At 40.7% G+C, this 20,330-nt stretch overlaps 1 protein-coding gene across 6 annotated transcripts in view; it reads right to left on the bottom strand.

Moving 5' to 3' along the window:
* LOC120516555 (spectrin beta chain, non-erythrocytic 1) overlaps positions 1–20,330 on the bottom strand; it is a 256,791-nt gene that overhangs the window by 203,254 nt on the left and 33,207 nt on the right. For all 6 annotated transcript variants that reach the window (XM_039738310.1, XM_039738308.1, XM_039738311.1 and 3 more), the window contains exon 3: positions 689–847. In XM_039738310.1, the coding sequence (XP_039594244.1) occupies positions 689–847 (159 nt within the window). The remainder of the gene's footprint in view (positions 1–688; positions 848–20,330) is intronic.

The raw sequence follows: 20,330 nt of genomic DNA, 5'->3' as shown, positions 1-20,330 counted from the left end.
AAAATTGACAAAACATGCAGAGGGGTAAAAAAATCAAAAATGATAAATATTTATTTGATACATGAGCTGTCCATTTGGTCTGATATAATAATATACACACGATCCCCATCCCTTGCCGTGGACTTCTCCTCTTTGGATACAGCCACCTTTTATGGCCACTTCCTCTCAGTATCATTTTTTGAAACAGCCCAGTCTCATAGTTGAAATGTTTTACTGGGAAAATGCAGCAGTGGTCGCTACTACATCGGCCTGATTTTGAACCTCTAGTCTAGTCGTGTCGGGGCTTTATGATCCTTTATGATAAAATGATCCATCTGCCATTTAGCCTGGGCTGTCCTTGTTCAGCAAGTCAGTTGCCTCGGCTCAGTAAGGCCTTTAAGGCTAATTGATGACATATACTTGTTGTTTAAATGTTTTTTTCAATGATTTTTACTGATTCAATTGTGTTTCTTTTAAAATTATATACAGACTTAACATCACCTAATTAAAAGGTGACTGAAGCATACAGACTGCTATATTACTAGTATGCATATCTAATAATAATAATAATAATAATAATAATAATTCCAGAATCAAATTATTTGCTAATAAGCTTCAATAGTGAGGTAATATTGGACACAATAAGATGAGATGTTGTACCGCCACCAAAAGGTTGCCCAAATGAAATGTAGAAATTACTAAAGCTTACCTGCGACAGCTCTTTGTTAAACTGTGCTGTGCGTTGTGTTAAACTGCAGTCGTTTTGTTGTCTGGCGACTGTCGGTGAGTTGTTGACTTCATCTCCAGTAGCGCTGTTATCTATCTTTGATGGCTCCTTTTTTGACAGCAATGGGCTTGATAGAGGAATCTTTAAGAAAATAAATAATGCTTAATTGATAATCCATAAAAGTATTTAAGAAGAATAAGAACAAAAATTCTGAACTTGTACATTACATACAAAGCAATTTCCTCTAGAGGCAATGGTCCCAAAAGCCAGTTTTGGCAACCGAGGGTCGGAACGCCAGAGTTCCCACCTTCGGCTACCACCCATATCACATTGCACCCGACCCCTATGGCCTCTCTTGCAGGTGGTGTGCCCACAAGAGAGCGGAACCACGTTGCTCCTTCGGGCTGAACCCGGCTGGGCCCCGTGGTCGAAGGTCCAGCCACCAGGCGCTTGCCAGCGAGCCCCTCCTCCAGGCCTGGCTCCAGGGTGGCCAGGTCTTGTTTGGTGACCTCAGAATTCTCGTCTCTGCTATTGGCGGATGACGTGGTTCTGTTGGCTTCATGGGACAGTGACCTGCAGCTCTCACTGGAGCGGTTCGCAGCCGAATGCGAAGCAGCGGGGATGAGAGTCAGCACCTCTAAATCCGAGGCCATTGTTCTCAGCTGGAAAAGGGTGGAATGCTCTCTTCGGGTTGGGAGCACAGTTCTGCCTCAAGTGAAGGAGTTCAAGTATCTCGGGGTCTTGTTCATGAGTGAGGGAAGAATGGAGCGGGGGGGTTGACAGACGGATCGGTGCAGCATCCGCAGTAATGCGGGCTCTGCAACGGTCCGTCGTGGTGAAGAGAGAGCTGAGCCAAAAGGCGAGGCTGTCGATTTACCAGTCGATCTTCGTTCCTACCCTCACCTATGGCCACGAACTATGGGTAGTGACTGAAAGAGCAAGATCGCGGATACAAGCGGCCGAAATTAGTTTTCTCCACAGGGTGGCTGAACTTTCCCTTAGAGACAGGGTGAGGAATTCAGTTATCCGGGAGAGACTCAGAGTAGAGTCGCTGCATCTCCGCATTGAGAGGAGTCAGTTGAGGTGGTTTGGGCATCTGGTTAGGATACCCCCTGGACACCTCTGTGAGGGGGTGTTCCGGGCATGCCCCACTGGGAGAAGGCCACGGGGCAGACCCAGGACACGCTGGAGGGATTATATCTCCTGGCTGTCCCTGGAATGCCTCGGGGTCTTCCCAGAGGAGCTGGAGGAGGTGGCCGGGGAGAGGGATGTCTGGGCTTCCCTGCTTAGGATGCTGCCTCCACAGCCAAACTCGGATAAGCAGTGGATAATGGATGGATGGAAGGCTATGGTCTAAATTGCATGAAAACAGGCATGCAGATAAGATGGCACATGTGTAAAAAGTGATTCTAATATCTGAGTAAAGAAACATCATAACGGTCTGAAATAAAGAAGCACATGAGTTTTATTAGTATCAGTTAAAACCACCATGGTTGGCAAAGCATACATGTAAGGTTAACTGGTGACTCCATACTAGCCAAGTATAAGTGGGTGCATAAGTGTGTGGTTGTGATATACTGGCGCCATGTCCAAATGACAGATTGATTCTGGCCTTGTGTATAATGCTGCTGAGTTAAACCTCGACTGTCCATCACCATATAGTCGGATTAAGCAGGATTAAAAAATGGATGAATGGATAGATTATGTTTATTTATGGCACTATATATAAATTAGTACAAGAGAAAAATAATTTAAGCTTCATTAAAAGTTATTTTAAACAACCACAATGTTTGTTTTAGTAATATTTAAAATTTTAGCAATATAAAAATTCAAACATTCAGATACATTGAAACAAAATTAATTATTATAAATGTACTAGGGGGCTTCACTCACCAAACCCCAGTCCTGCACTACACGCCAGCCACTTTGCATCTCTGCCACTCGCGTATGTGGATTTCACTTTCGCCAAACAACAAATCTTTTAATTCTCACGGATACGCCTCTTCATTGGGAAGAAACACTATTTTTCCCCAATCTAAAAGTCTCCAACTTAAAGTTTAAATTCGAATAATACATTTGATCTCTTTTCGCTATTGCATTATTTCACCGAGTAATAATTTCCGTTTGTTTGCGCAAATGCGATCTTTACTATCATGTTTTTGAGACTTTCGATTTAGTACTTTCGTTATCTGTAACCTGCTCTGCATGTGTATCGCACCAACATTTTGAAACCTCTTTATGACGTTCTACTTTGTCATCTGCTCTTTATTTTTTATTTCCAGGCCTGGGCGCGGTTAGATCTCTTGGCACAAAGTCTCGTTTCACGGGACGTGAAAGTGTCTCTCTGAGAAAGTCACGTCTTGTCCCAGGCTAAAAAGTCTCATCTCAGGATTTTTTTATATGTTAGAGAGATACATTTCAGACATCTTGGTAAGTAAACCCCGAATGCACAGTTGTCCACTGATCAACATTAAATAAAAATGAACATGAAGCAACGATGTTACTTAATCAGAGCATGAAATTGCAGTTCTCAAGTATTAAAGACTTCCTTACAAATATATCAGCAATATTTTAACCCTTTTTATAATTTACTTTACTTAGTGGTTTGTTGTTTAATGAAAAAAACCATACATAAGGCAAAAATTAGAGCCTAGAAGTAGGAACATATTGCCACTTGTGCATTAAGAACAGATTACTGTAGATGAAGCATTTGGTCTGTATTAAGGATTATGCATTTAAAAATGGTGCATAAACTCTGAATGATTTAGGGCCTGAGTTTTTAATAATTCAAAAAAACGTAACAAACATAACATAATAAACATTATTTAGTGAACTGGGGGTCATGAGGGGAAATTAAAGAGGGAGCAGAAACCACTAGAGTTTGAGCCACAGACCTTTATGGCAGGCATCTTTTGATGAAGTCATTGCTGACAAAACTCCAGCCCACAGAACCTTGTAAATTAGCAGGATTTGTAACAAATTTGAACTTGTAACCACTAGTGTGCTTTTTTCTTTGCTTCATAAAGACTGGCTGAAAGACACTGATGATGCTATCCCTGACTGGCACCTCATATCATTTCATGTTGCCACAAAAAGTAATTAAATTAAAATCCGTCAGTTGTGTTCTATTACCCAAAGGTTTCAGGCAGGGGGAGTTCCAGAAAACATCTGAAGGTGAAACATGAACAGTCTAAATTATACTGTTCTCACTCATCCATCTTCAGGATTTATGTCTTTCACTGGAGGGCTTATTATATGTTTCAACACACTGCATATTAAGTAGTAAAGATCTCAAAGAAATCTCCAAACTATTGACTAAAAGATTTGAACAGCTCATAAGGGAAATGTATTATTGAAGGAAAAAAAAAGAAGGGTTAAGAAACTGATAGAGGAATTCAAAGTTGGCAGACTGGCTATAGTGTTCCAGAAGTAAGAAAATTCAAAACAGAAAGTTTAGCTATTAAACATACAAAAGTTTGACAATGGCAAGAGGCTATTCCGTCAATAGAGCACATTTGATTAGATATTTGTTCAATTCTACCAATATCTCATCCAAATACTTTATAAAAGGTTTCTGCTTTAACTAAACTGCTGCTGGAGTATGTGAATTTCCCCTTGGGATTAATAAAGTATCTATCTATCTATCTATCTATCTATCTATCTATTGTCACACATGTACGATTAGGAGGCAGTCAAAGAGCCTAAAGGTGAGTAAAACGTCGCGAGATAAGGGGATGTCACGTGGTACTTACCTGAACTCTCTTTTGTCAACAGGAAACAAGAAGAGAATTAATCCCACAACTTCCGGGTTTTCAAAATGGCTGCGATGACGTCACTTCCGGCCAATATTGATGACGTCACTGCTGGCACCCACAAACCACCTCACTTCTGGTTCCTCAAAATGATGTCACTTCCGGTTCCTGTTGCCACGTCACCATTTTGCCAACCATTTTCCTGTCACCTGTTTTTTGTTCTATAAAACCGCCATTTTGTTTCAGTAATATTGTTCATTGTACTTTCAGGGGGCAGCACGGTGGCGCAGTGGTAGCGCTGCTGCCTCACAGTTAGGAGACCCAGGTTCGCTTCCCGGGTCCTCCCTGCGTGGAGTTTGCATGTTCTTCCCGTGTCTGCGTGGGTTTCCTCCCACAGTCCAAAGACATGCAGGTTAGGTGGATTGGCGACTCTAAATTGGTCCTAGTGTGTGCTTGGTGTGTGGGTGTGTTTGTGTTTGTCCTGCGGTGGGTTGGCACCCTGCCCAGGATTAGTTCCTGCCTTGTGCAAGTGTGTTAAAGAAGTTATGAAAAAGAAAAGGAAACATTTTAAAAATAACATAACATTTGCTTTCTATTTGTTTGCATAAGCACAGTCCTTCAACAGCAATTATTTAATGTTAGCTCAGACCCGGCACTTAAAAGTTTCTCTCGCACTTTTGCTGAGTCGTAGGCACCGTTTACACCGTGCTTTGTTTCCGCAGTAGCTGCACTTATGAATATGCTTGTATGCATCACTCGCTTCATATTCCTTTGCTGCCTTCTCAATTGTGTAATGCGTTTTTGTTCAGCGCTCTTTGGAGCTCTTCCTTGTTGTCTGCGTACTGCGTTCACACTCAGTTCACGTAAGCTGCTCTTTTGTGTGATCTTGCGATGTCCACAGCTTTATTTAATGTTAGCTAAGACCCGGCACTTAAAAGTTTCTCTCACACTTTTGCTGAGTTTGTGCCAAACAGTATTCTATCCCTGACCATCTCATCTTTGTTTGCATAAGCACAGTCCTTTACCTTATATGGGCAGGCACTCAATTATGTGGGAGGCGTGATGATGCGGGACGCAACTCTGTCTCACACGGCAACCGAGCTGCAGGCTATGGCCGTATATATGGTCAAAAGTAGGTTCCAGTTATGAACGTTACGTGTAGAATTTCGAAATGAAACCTGCTTAACTTTTGTAAGTAAGCTGTAAGGAATGAGCCTGCCAAATTTCAGCCTTCTACCTACACGGGAAGTTGGAGAATTAGTAGTGAGTGAGTGAGTGAGTGAGTGAGGGCTTTGCCTTTTATTAGTATAGATCAATCTATTTTTTTTTGATGTGTCAGGTATGTCTTTAGAATGTAAAATGAAACCTGAGTCCATTGTGTAAACCCATCAGGCACAGGGAGAACATACAACTCCTTAGAGTTGAACTCAATTCTCTAGAGTTGTGGAAGAGCAGTGATAACTATCGGTTATCTGATCCTCAGTATTTTTTATATCCGTCAGTCCATTTTCTTAACACACTTAGGCCAATACATTTTCCTTGGTTAGCAGAGTGTAACCTAGGAGCTTTGTGTGTCAAGGCATGAGCCCACCTTGGGATATCAGTTCATTGCAGGTTTCATCATCCAAATGCACACTTAATGGGCTGATTCATAGATACCAATGAACCTAACATGCATGTATTTGAGGTATAAAAATAATCTGGAACACTTTGCATGTTCTCCCCGTGTCTGCGTGGGTTTTCTCCGGGTGCTCCGATTTTTCTCCGACAGTCCAAAGACATGCCGGTTAGGTGCATTGGTGATCCTAAATTGTCCCTAGTGTGTGTGTGTGTGTGTGTGTGCCCTGCCAGGATTTGTTCCTGCCTTGCGCCCTGTGTTGGCTTGGATTGGCTCCAGCAGACCCCCGTGACCCTGTGTTAGGATATAGCGGGTTGGACAATGACTGACTGACTTTCAAGCAAACAAAGGGAGAACAATGAAACTCCAGTGCGGCAGTGACCAGGCCAGGAACTAAACTGAAACCCACAGAGGTGTAAGGCAACAGTCCCAACCACAGTGCCACTCTGATGCTCTTTTGAGGGTTTACCTTGATTAAATACATCAATATTTAATACTTTGAAGACTTCTAAATAATTTCAATGATGTAATTTTCTTTGCAGGAAAATGTGAAGATTTGCGTGATAAGTAAACCACAAGACCGTTACGCATAGAATTTCAAAATGACACCTGCCTAACTTTTGTAAGTAAGCTGTAAGGAATGAGCCTGCCAAATTTCAGCCTTCTACCTACACGGGAAGTTGGAGAATTAGTGATGAGTGAGTCAGTGAGTGAGTCAGTCAGTCAGTCAGTGAGGGCTTTGCCTTTTATTAGTATAGATTTGAGAATTGTGAAGACCTGACTTAGGTCTCCACACGGCCTTCTCTGCCCAAACTTAAAAGTGTTTAATTTCCTGAACCTGCCAGAGTAGGACATGCACTTTAGTTCCTGAGATGCAGATTGATGTTCCCTTCTACACAGCTGCAAATATGAGGTGAGGCACAAAAATAACCAGATTGGTAAAAAAAAAAAAAAAATGTAAACATTGCCACCTTCTCTATACTCCCCCTCGCAATCTCTACACCGCTCCATACGTATCTTCCATTGATTGAAACAGTGCTGGAAGTCTTCTTACTTGAGGCTCTTCAACAGACTTGCCGTTTCTGTCTTCACTTTATCCATTGAAGAAAAATGTGTTTCCTTCAGGTCACTTTTGATTTTCGGAAACAAATAAAAAATCACAGGGAGTTAAATCGGGCGAAAAGGGAGGATGATCGAGGACAGGAATGTTTCTGTCAGTCAAAAACTGCTTTACGGAAAAAGAATTGTGCGCGGGAGCGTTGTCTTGTCTTGTCTCGCTGTTTGATTTTTTCACCCCATATTGTCGCGGCAACTCATGTAGCGATTGTTGTGTAAATACTGACTGGGCTATTCACAGGATATACCTAGCCAGTCGGCAGTTTGAGAGGGTGTGTAGGAGGGGATATAGTTCTATGATTCATGTCCAGCCGACTGCCAGACGGTTTTCCAGGAAAGCCCCAAGCCCAGTCCGATTATTTTTGTGTCTCACCTCGTATTGCTACAGTACAGTAGAACCTCTGGTCACGAACGTTTCAGAACACGTATAAATTGGGTTACGATCAAAAAGTTTGCCAAAATTTTGCATCTGTTCATGACCACACACTCTGGTGGCGAACAAAAACACTGGTGGACAGTTTTCTAATGCGCATTCATACACACCAATGATTTCCCATTCTCCGTTTCCCATTTTCTTTTGTTTGCGTATACAGGGCCTAATAAAGCAGCTGATGTTGCAAAAGGAGTTACAGTGTTAACCAAGCAGAGGCCTCAAGTGCTGGAAAAGGTGGAAAAACTGCTGCTAGTGTGGCTGAATGAGAAGCAACTTGCAGGGGATAGCGTAAGTGAGGCGATCGTATGCGAAGGTGAGGAATTTAAAACCAGTAGAGGATAGTTTGAAAAGTTTCGCAAGAGAAGTGGCATTTCATTTTTTTCCCTGTGCTTAAAACTCATAAAAAAAGTATTTACAGTGAGCGGTTCGTAAGAGTCTAGCGCGAACTCTTACAATGTTAGTTTTCTCTGTTGTTCAAGGGTTTCTCAGTGTTATTCAATGTCATTTAGTTTACTATTACAATGTGCATTCTATGTTGTAATGAACTATTTTTGTGCTTAAAATATATATATATATTTACATACAGTTTGCACGGTGTGGAACAGATTAGTTGTATTTACATACAATCTTATGGGAAAATTACGTTCGGGTCGCGTCCAGAGTTTTGGAGTGAATTACGGTCGTGATCAGAGATACCACTGTATGTCTTTTTGTCATGTGGTGACTACAACCAGAGGTGGGTAGAGTAGCCAAAAATTGTACTCAAGTAAGAGTAGCGTTACTTTAAAATAACATTACTCAAGTCGAAGTAAAAAGTAGTCCACCAAAAACTTACTCAAGTAAGAGTAAAAAAGTACTTGGTGAAAAGACTACTCAAGTACTGAGCAACTGTTTGAACATAATAAATGAGAGGTGGGTAGAGTAGCCAAAAATTGTACTCAAGTAAGAGTAGCGTTACATCCAATTAATATTACTCAAGTAGAATTAAAAAGTAGTCATCCAAAAAATTACTCAAGTAAGAGTAAAAAAAGTATTTGGTGAAAAGACTACTCAAGTACTGAGTAACTGTTTGATCATAATAAATCATTTATTTTTTATAAATGTTGTAATAAGACAGATAAAAATATAAAATACTGTGCAAATTCTGCTATTTACAAAAAATAAAATAAAAAATGAGTAAAAATAAATCACATCTTTACAAAATAAAGATGCACAAATAATACAAAGTTCCAAATCTCAGTTTTTCACAACAAAGCTTTTGAAGCCGATACCTCCAGTTAGTAACATGTGTGTTTGAACAGTGCAAACTACTTACAGTGACGAGATATCCCGTACACTAACAGTATAATGCTGCATATTCACTTTGTGGTGTAGCGGGTCTGCGGCTTCAAAAAAAAAATAAATAAAAAAGGCCAATTTCAAATCCATAAAGCCGTGTCACTCTCCGTGGGCGCAATTGCACGACAGCGGGGAGTTAATGAGGTAGTTGGAGCGAATTGCACCTCCACGTGCGGGTCCGATCATTCTCAATTGATTTATTGGCTTCCTGCAGCGTGTGATTAAGGCCCACATGGAAGGGAGTGTATACTGTATATACGGGTCAGCACAAAAAAGAAGGGAAAATCAAAGAAAAGACATGAGGTTAAAAGACATGAAAGGCAGGCTTGGGAACGACGATCTGGTTCCTGCAGTGAAGCGGTGACCGTTTAGCAGTGAACAGGAGCCCCGCATGACTAAAAAGTCTCTCACAGACTGCAAGACGCAGGAGGTTTGTGTGTGGTCATGTGACTGCATGGCTACGTCTGATTGGTGAAACAGTCATGCAGTAGATCCACTGGCAACTTCTCTCTTGCAAACATATAGTTTAATGTGTAAATGGAAAAAAGTAACGAGTCGATTGTTGCCCTTTGTAGCGGAGTAAGAGTAGCGTTTCTTCTTCACAAATGTACTCAAGTAAAAGTAAAAAGTATAGTGCAGTAAAACTACTTTTAGAAGTACAATTTTTTTAAAAAGTTACTCAAGTAAATGTAACTAATTACTACCCACCGCTGACTACAACTGCACAGAGTACCCCAGATAAGGTCTCACTAGTGTATTAAACTGTCTGAGCAAAATGTGCCTTGATTTAAATTGAACTGTTTTTACAATATAACCTAACATTTCGTTTTTTCTTTTTAATTGCTTTTGCACATTGCCTAGAGATGACGAGAATGCTGTGTCAATGTTCATCCATTTCCTAACCAGCTTATCTAGGGCAGGGTTTCAGGGAAGCTGGAGTCTAACCCAGCACCCTTTTCAGAGGTTGCTTGTTATAACAGAGGATCTCCACCAAGTGTTCATCCAGTTCTGAAAGTTGCTTACATTCATCCGCACATTTTCTGAAACATTTTTTTTCCTAGTTCCGGATCTATGCTGGTGTAAGGCAGAACATTACAAGACACACATTGACAATCATCTGCAGAAGATCTGTTTAGTAGTGCAGGTAAACCCAACTTTCTGGGGAGCAGGTACAAACTAGAGTGTCTTGAGTAAAGCCATGCATACATAAGGAGACCGCTCAACACTTGGAATTAAACCCAGCTGTGAAGCAGGAGGACAAACCTTCACTTTACTGGACATAAGAGAACATTTTAAAATCTTAAAAAACTCAAATTCAGTATTAATGTTTTGTACGTTAAGTTATGCACCATAGAAACAAAGATCAGGTTCACATGTCAGGAATGGTTCTGAACCAGGCCTCATTTTCTGTTGTTTCTTGGTAGCATTGGTTATGTGGGAATCATGTGCTGGGTGGGTTAGGATAATAAACTTAATGTCTACCATTCAGTGGGATATTTGGATTGGCTTCCTGTGCGGGGCTGGTTGTTGCAAGCAGAATTCATCACACGATTCTTCTCCCAGGTTACATGCTACTGTGTCACCAGTAGGCATTATCCATATGAACTCCCAGTTAAGACATTTGAAATGGTCAAATTCTCAAAATGAGCACTGGATGCTTTTGAATTGTTATTGCAAGTAACAGCAAATTATTTAATCACGTGGTCAAGGTTTTTCCGACACATCATTATGTTTAGTGCTTAGTGATTAGTGCTACTCCCTCACAACTCAAGGCACTGTGATTCGGTTCATTTACCAGCTTTTGTGTTTGTGTGGACTTTAAATCTTCTTCCTGTCTGACTGGTCTGACTGGTTTTAGGTTATGTTTATTGGTGACTCAAAATTGGCCATGAACTCCTGTGTATTGGTGTTAGTGTGACAGTGCCCTCCTTTTTACTGGCATAATGTCAAAGATTGGTTCCAGACTTTTACCCAGCGATGGTGGAATAGAGTTTGGGTCCTTCTTGACCCTGCATTGAAAAAAAAAACATGATACAGAAATTGAATGGACTGATTAATACTTCTAGGGTTGTGTCTGATAACTCCATGGACCTGAGTTCCGTTTTCTGAGCAGTCTTTTTGTGTGCGGAGTTTGCACATTTTCCCTGTGAGTGTATTCGTTTTCACCAGATGTTCTGCTTTCCTCCCATATCCCACAGATTACATACGAGCTTATCTGATGACTCTGAAATGACACAACATGACTGTATGAATGAGTTTAGACTGTCATAAGGCGCTTTTCCACTGCATAGTACGGCACAGCACGGTTCAGTACAGCTCACCTTGGTTCGACTCAGTTCGGCTCGGTTTGCGTTTCGACTGCAGTTTAGTACCGCTTTAGAGTGGGCGGGATTATTCACGTGTCGTTATAGTTGCGCCGCCTCCACTGCCGTGACACCGTGGAACTTTTACAACAACACGCAGACAACGACAACACTTTAGCTCGACGACGCAAGGGTAAGCATCTAAAAAGCACATCACTAGCTAACTTTTATCACTGTTGCAAAGCATAAAATGAACTTAACTGCCAGTGTAACATTAAAATGCTGATTCTGTATATTACAGATCTTCCACATTTTGCAAAAAAGTCGCCGCAACAGACCATCTGTTTGGACATTTAACCGTGCTTCAGAGTGGTGGGATGTGATTGTTCCCGGTTTTACAAACACTCAGTGGCTGTAAGAAGGATACATTATTTTTGTACTGATTTTACATTAATAGTTCTTTGTGAACTGCATGATCAAGAAGAACAAAAGATGTTTTTGGCTTTTCAAACTTAAAATTAAATACAATGATTATTTAAGAACTGTAAGTTCAGTGAGGTAAATCAAAAGCTCACAGCAGCCTTAAAAGTAGCCAACTCCACACTCTCAGGAGAGATGCCAGCGTTATAGTAACCACCTCACTAGAAGAGAATGTTTAACTGACCATTAATCTGTTAATTACATCATTTTACACAATTGCAAGTGCTTTCAAACATGTATCAGACAACCGTGAAGTCCCATTTAACAAAAATTACTGTCGACTCCTTGAGAAATTGCTAGGGATAAATTAACAGAAATTGCAAACATTTCCTTTTCTTTGGACCAACAAGCATGTCTTGTAGCAGGAAGCACCTGTGCTAAAGCGTTTTGGGGGAAATTACACTTGTGAAACGCCAGCCTGACCACAAACAGACAGACACCGGTTTAAGTCCACCACACACGATTTATTTACACTATATACAATGTCCACAGTCCCGCACAGCACACAGTGCTTCCAGCACCAATCACCCTCTCTCTTTCGACCTCACAATGGTCCTCTTTTGGCCGCCTTCTCTCCACACTCCGAAGCCTTTTCTTCCTCCACCCGACACCAGCTCCCTGACTGTTGGAAGGCGGCCCCTTTTATGTTGCCCTGGATATGCTCCAGGTGCCCCTTGATGAACTTCCACCGACACTTTCTGGTGTGGCAGAAGTGCCAGCTGAGCAACCGGAAGCACTCCGGGTGACCCTGGACTACCTTCTGCCAGCACTTCCTGGTGTGCCATAACTTCAGGGACCAGAACCCGCCTCCTGGCATAGTGGCCACAGGCCCCTATAGGGTTGAGCTTCCCAGCTCGGTTCCCATGACCCCAACAGCAACCAGGGCGGCTGTCCTCTCCTAGTAGAGGCGCTATACAGGTGTCCTGGCTGGGTCCCCGTGACACACTTTTTTAGAGGGTTACTTCTGCTATGCCAAATGTTTAGTTCCGCAGATTTTTTGCTTATGTTTACAACATAAAATTTTAAAGGGTCATAGGAGTAAACATTGCTATACTGTACATGGTAAAAAAAAAAATATGGAAGATATGATGTGTTAAAAAAGTGTCAGTAAATGTTGCTAGACTGTGGCTCCTTACAACCTTAAATGTATCTCCCTATAATCTTGCGACGAGAGGAGACTTTTTCCCGGGGATGAGACGTGATCTTTTGAAGAGAGAGAGAGAGAGAGAGACTGAGACACTTTCACTTCCCGCGAGACGGACAAGTCACGTCACACTTACAACCTTCAGATGCAAGTCCCATGATACTCATGCAGAGCAGGTTAGAGATAATGGAAGTAGGAAAAGTCAAAAGTCTCAAAAAATGAGAGTAAAGATTGAATAAGCGCAGACAAAATTGAAAATATTACTCTGGGAAATAACGGAACAGCGAAAAGGGATTGAATAGTCAGGTGCTGTACAGGCTATTAAACATTTGAAGCGCCGCACGAAATGCAGATCACGCGGCACGGCAGCAGCAGCAAGACAACAGCTTCTTGAGCAAAGAGGAGGTGAAAAAAACACCTGTTACTTGTTTCCCAATGTATCACCGTTTAAGAGGGTGTCGGAGGAGCTGCCGCGTCTCCTTGGGGTGCACTCAGCCCCACTCTTCACAATGGCGCCTACCGCTGGCTGGAGGGTCGAAGGGTAGGAGCACGAATTGTAGATCACGCGAGACAGGAGCAGCACATCAGCAACTGCTCGAGCAAAAAGGAGTTAAAAAAAACAATGTATTTGTTTCCCATTGTATTACCGCTTAAGAGGGGTTTTGGAGGAGCGGCCGCTGGCTTTGGTGAGCGAAGCGAAATTAGAAGGTAACACTTTACATTAAGTGTCCATAATTACACTGTAACTACTATGTAATTATCTGTATAAGTACAGTGTAACTACGAGTTATTACTCTGTACTTACTGTGTAATACAAAGTAACGCTATAGTTAATTACTCAGTTGTCATTGTTATCCCACAGTTTATATAATTACAATGTAACAATTTATCACTGATCCAAAAACAAGTGTACTTACATAGTTACATTGTATCTGTACTTTCAAAATGTAATAAAAACATCAGGGTATGTAACTACAACTATATAACAGATCTTCCATGGTCTGGGCAATTATAATGGAGAACTGCAGTGATAACTGCATAGGTTTTTGATGATATTTCAGGATCTTTTTAAAATTTGCAAAATGGTTAACGCTTTTGCCTCACGGATCCATTATCCTAAGATGGAATTCTGTCTGGAGATATGTGTGTAAAATTTGTACGTTCTACCCATGTCTCCCTATGTCTTCTTCATGAGTTTTACTACCACATCCCATGGACACGTAGGTTGGGTTATGTGGCCATATGTGTGAGAGTGTGAGGCAGGAAACAGCCCAGGATGGGGAGCCATCCCATTGCAGGGCCCACTGACAAACATACCAGCACTCACGCTCTCACACATATGGCCAGTAACGGAATAATAACTCATAGTTACACTGTACTTATACAGGTAATTACATAATAGTTACAGTGTAATTATGGACACTTAATATAAAGTGTTACCAATTAAAAACTTTAACACATACAGAACGTTGTCAACACGGTTGCCAGGTTTGTATTTATTCCTTTAAACACAAATGTACCAATGTAGACAGAGATTAGATCGGGGTGCCCAATGCGTCGATCGCGATCGACCGGTAGATTGCAAAGGTAGTTTTTTTTAAATGTTAGTCTATCATATATCCTCCCTATGGCATTTGCCACTTGATTGACATACAGGGCGGCCAGTCTGAGATCTCCTCTCTTCTAACACACTGGTCATCCCACACGCACAATCAAACACGTGAGCTACTGCAAAACTCCGGCTGTGATCTAGTTAGCCTTCCAACTTATATCGACTAAAGAAGAGATTTTAAAAAAAATTGTTTGGGTATGGGCTGGATGTGGAATTAGAAGAGGATTTTTTTCTCTCACAATGTCACAATCGAAGTGCGTTTGTCTGATCTGTCGATCTATCATTGCTATTCCAAAGAAGGAAAATGTGGAAAGGTACTTTCGAACTGTTCATAAAAACTACGAAACTGACGTCCTTCCAAAAAGCAATCTGAGAAAGAGAAAAGAAAGGGAACTAAAATCGCAGTTAATCGGACAGCCGTCATTTTTCACTGGGCTGAATTCAAAAGCTCCTTGACTGCATTATTCGGCTCTACTTATTTATGAGAGTCAGCCTTTACCCACATGACGATTATTAAATCCAAATACTGTAGTGACCATAAATGTGTTGAATTGTAATTGTGCCATAAAGGTTATTCAGTTTTGCAAGGTATGACAACATATATTTTATATATGAAGTATACTCAGTATATATATATATATATATATATATATATATATATATATATATATATATATATATATATATATATATATATATATATATATATATATATATATAATTTTTAATGTAGGTAGATCATTTCGACCTGGTCATTTTAAAAGTAGCTTGTAAGCCAAAAAAGTGTGGGCACCTCTGGATTAGATGGATGGAAAGCTGAGGCAGGGTTGATATTTTTATCTGCCACTTCTTTCCTGAGTATTTAGTTCATTATGATTTTAGCTCCAAATTCTCGCCAGATGCGCTGTTGCCTCATGCTGAGTGACATACAGTTCAATAGCTTGCTCTGCCAAGTGTGTGTTAAAGCTTTAAGGTCTTCTTGTGGAAATGAATTCAAGTCTTGCCTATTTGAGTTGAAGTTTTTACTGTTTTATATTAAGACCATGGATTACTTTAGTCATCTTTGGGAACATTGTTTAAAACATATGCAGACATACGGTATGTGCTTAACAATACCAATCACCAGTGCAATTTTTGTTGCTCTAAATTTATCCATAAAGATGACTAATACAAAAAAGCTTGAATTGAACAACCTCTCAGCACGAGAGCTGCAGTGAAGCAAGCTTGATCATTTCCTACCCAATTCAGTTTTCCCTTTCTGATGTATGAAAAAAAATAGATATTACTGAATCATTTCCTTTGAAAGATAAATTGCTATATCGGCATCTGCATTGCATGTGGCATAAGACTTGAATGGCTCTCAAAAAAAGGAATTGCTTGTTCGTCTGAGGACATTATGAAACCAGAGTGATTCCATGCCAATGACAGTGTTTTTCTCAAATTGAAGCTGATTTAGGCAGCCCAGTGGTGTAGCAGTTAAGCCTCACTACTCCTGGTTTTTTCTTTTTTTTTTTCTGCGTCACCACCACCTACTCAAAGCATCATGATGCTCCAACATTGATGGACTGAAAGCCAGAAGTCTACGTGAACATCATCATCAAGTCTTTCCATGAGAACCCTAAATACAAAGAGGACTGTTTCATTTATGTTAGGTAGATTGCCCAGAGGGGACTGGGTGGTCTCTTGGTCTGGAATCCCTACAGATTTGATTTTTTTTTTTCTCCGGCCGTCTGGAGTTTTTTTTTTTTTTGTTTTTTCTGTCCACCCTGGCCATCGGACCTTACTTATTCTATGTTAATTAATGTTGACTTATTTTTATTTTTTACTGTGTCTTCTATTTTTCTATTCTCCATTTTGTAAAGCACTTTGAGCTACATTTTTTTTTGTATGAAAATGTGCTATATAAATAAATGTTGTTGTTGTTGTTGTTGCACTTTCTTCCTTGTGTCCAGGTACTCCATTTTTCTTCCACATCTCAAAGATGAGAACTATGGGTTGATTATTTATTTGGCACAGTCTGAGATACTATTAGTGTGTGTGTCTGTGTGACCCCTCTGCGGTGGAGTCATGTCCAGGGTTAGTTTATGCTTAATGCCTGATGCCGCGAGACAACTATACTGTTCAACACTGTAATGGGCAATGTACGTTAGAGAAGTGATTTGCAATCTTAACTTTAAGTTACTTTTATAATGACAGAAAATATTCCTACACACTTCAAGGAGATATTCCTAACCTAGGCGTGAGCTTATTCAGTATACAGTAGCATATCGGTTAAGGCACTGAACTGTAAAACACAAAGATACCTATTGAGTGTTCATCATTCAGAGTTATCATTAAGTGACTCTGGTAAGGTCACCCAGTTTGTCACTACACCATAAATGAAATGAGTATAAGTGAGGGATCCTGTCACCATATGTTTAATGTTCCTTTTATTCTCTTTGTAGACTCTAGACGCGTGAGACCTATCTTAGCTGCATCCATCAGTCTGCCAATACACTGTCTTTCCAATTTTCTGTTGTCACACATGAGCGATTAGGAGGCAAAGAGCCTAAAGGTGAGTAAAACATCGCGAGATAAGGGGTTGTCACGTGGTACTTACCTGAACTCTTTTCTCTCATCAACAGAAAACAAGAAGAAAAATAATACCGCAACTTCAGGGTTCCAAAATGGCCACTGATGACGTCACTTCCGGCCTCCACAAAACACCTCACAGAAAAATGTTGTTTTTCAGATCCTGTTGCCACATCACCACATTGCTAACCGTTTCCTGTCACATGTGTTTTGCTTCCTATATAACCGCCATTTTGAAAACAGTAAATTGTTCATTGTACTTTTTCAAGGCTTTGAATCATTTCATTTTCTTATTGTCTGACAACAATATACGGGGACGGTCCCCAAATCTTTATTTTTATGCTTTGTGACGTTTATTCGACCACACTATCAACAGTTTGGGAGCAAGGGAAGACATGAAAAAAGAGAATAGAGTGAACACGTTACACCACCAACATGCTGGAAACCCTCAAAGAGTGTTATACTGTTTTGTTTTCTTCAAGGTGGCCCTACTACAGATATGGTGCTGGTTGGTTCTTCAATCTACTTCCGATTTTTATATTGCTGATATATTTCACAGCATGTATTAGGGCACCTAACAGCTACAATGGTCCCTAAACGGTTGTATGAATTAACAAAGGGACAAAATACAAAATGTGAAAAGCAAAACTATAGATTCCCTGCTGATTTTGACATACAGGATCAGTTTAGAAAGTTCCTAAAATGAAATAATCTTTCTTCTTATGACATGAAAAGTGGAGGTATATAAGTCCATGAAAACTGAGTGCTTTTTTAAAAAATGCAGTTATGTAAATCCTAGATAAGTAAGCACTAGAGATCATGGAAGGAAAAGAGAGAGGCATAAGGCAGGACCATTTTAAAGAAGGCATTCTTGTGGCTTGTATAGCAATTACCCTCAAGGAGAGGATGATCCACTCATACTGAGCTCAGCCACAAAATAGCTGAAGGTCATTTATTCACCTTAACTCACCTCATGTGGTTACACAGGCCGACTAATGGGGGAAGAACGCATGATTGTACTTTTCAAATAAATAAACTTATTTGTAATATAGTAACCCACAGAGAATCAGACAACTGATTGTGAGTAATGCAAAACTATCCATGCATCCATCCATCATCCAACCGGCTATAGCCTAACACAGGGCCACGGGGGTCTGCTGGAGCCGACAACACAGGGCGCAAGGTAGGAAACAAACCCCGGGCAGAATATGAAACTATAGTTTCTTTAAATGGGGTCTAACCTTCGAGTTGTCTTTTCTTTTTAATTTCACTAGGGGGCTCTGCCCCCTGCTCGCTTCGCTCGCCCACCCCCGTGTTTGGTTTACCGGATATACAATTTAAAGAGATTGTTATTTTCATTGGAATTGTTACATATGTATTATTTTCACTTTTACTTTAAAAACTTTTGTAAAAACAATACTTGTCCTTTATTTCCGGCCCTGTGCGTGTTTACATCTCTTTCTTGCCAGACGTAGATGTCGTGCTGCCTTTTGATCATTTTAAAGCCTGTACAGCCGCTGTCCTTTTTGCCACTTCATGTCCCTGCTGCTCGCGTTGTGATCGCTTCTCCGTGATCATAAATGTACACCTGACCGAATTGTGTTTTCTTTGAAATTAAACTTGTCGTTGCTTTAACTGTTGCGGGACCACAGATTCTCATAGCGTGTGGTCCATTATTGTGTAAATCCACGTTTTGTGCATTGAATGAATCAAATGCGAAAAGACTTTGTTTTCTTCTCTTTGCCCTTTATTTCTGACCTCGCTTTGTCCTGCTATTTTTTCAGTTACACCTGGTCCTGATGATTAATTTCCTTTTGTTTGCACTAGTGCGATCTTTTAACGCATTGTCCTTTATACACTTTATATGCACTGAGACCCCTGTGTCTGTGTGTGCTGCATGCCTTTGCACTACTGATTTTTTTTGCTGGCCGTGCTCTGATATTGCTTGTAAGTAGGGCGTGTCTTGCAACAATCTTATGTTCTATATCCCCGTGAGACGCTCCGTGGCCAAACTCTTTCGTCTCGCGAGTCTTTTATTTGCCTTCCGTGATCTTAACGTGAAGATCACGTATCGTCTCCTAGTCATTCCCTCCCACAGGATTTTTTTTATAATAGAGAGATATTGTCTGATCTAGAGCAAGGCACTGACTTGGTATTTATTCATTCACTAGTAAAATACCCGCACTTCGCAGCGGAAAAGTAGTGTGTTAAAGAAGTTATGAAAAAGAAAAGGAAACATTTTAAAAATAACGTAACGTGATTGTCAATGTAATTGTTTTGTCACTGTTATGAGTGTTGCTGTCATCAAGGATTTGATTATCATTATTTCTTTCAATCAGGTTCGTATTTGGAGGATGTGTTGTGTTCAAGTTACATTCCGTGTTTTTCAACCGTTGTAAAGATAACTGATTTCATTCATCGATTCCTTTCTTACTGCATCAATAAACAGCTCGTCTTCCTCTTTATCTGAGACATCACACACTGCATGCACAGTTTTTTTTTACACCGTCTTTCTTTAGCTGGACATTGACTTTTTCCACCGTGTGCTTTGTTTCCGCAGTAGCTGCACTTATGAATATGCTTGTATGCGTCACTCGCTTCATATTCTTTTGCTGCCTTCTCAATTGTGCAATGCGTTTTTGTTCAGCGCTCTTTGGAGCTGTTGCTTGTTGTCTGCGTACTGCGTTCACACTCAGTTCACGTGAGCCGCTCGGACTACATGCATCGATGGTTCTCAGCTGGGCTTGTGTTATCTCGTGCAATGTCCACGGCTTTATTTAATGTTAGCTAAGACCCTTAAAAGTTTCTCTTGCAGTTTCGCTGAGTTTGTGCCAAACACCACCCTGACCATCTCATCTTCGTCTGCATAAGCACACTCCTTCACCCGTGAATATTTAGCAACAGAGTGTTTCTATTGGATTGCTGCTGATGGACGGCCTTATATGGGCAGGCACTCAATTATGTGGGAGGCGTGATGATGAGGGAGGCAACTCCGCCTCACACGGCGACCGAGCTGCAGGCTATGGCCGGTATATATGTACATAAGTAGGTTTCAGTTATGACCGTTATGCGTAGAATTTCGAAATGAAACCTGCTTACCTTTTGTAAGTAAGCTGTAAGGAATGAGCCTGCCAAATTTCAGCCTTCTACCTACACTGGAAGTTGGAGAATTAGTGATGAGTGAGTGATGAGTGAGTGAGTGAGTGAGTGAGGGCTTTGCCTTTTATTAGTATAGGTCAATCTATTTTTATGATGTG

Source organism: Polypterus senegalus, chromosome 16 (genome assembly GCF_016835505.1).
Source record: "Polypterus senegalus isolate Bchr_013 chromosome 16, ASM1683550v1, whole genome shotgun sequence".
Classification (NCBI taxonomy): domain Eukaryota; kingdom Metazoa; phylum Chordata; class Cladistia; order Polypteriformes; family Polypteridae; genus Polypterus; species Polypterus senegalus.
Note: the sequence above shows the minus strand (reverse complement) of the source record. Positions and strands in the feature narration are given on the sequence as shown.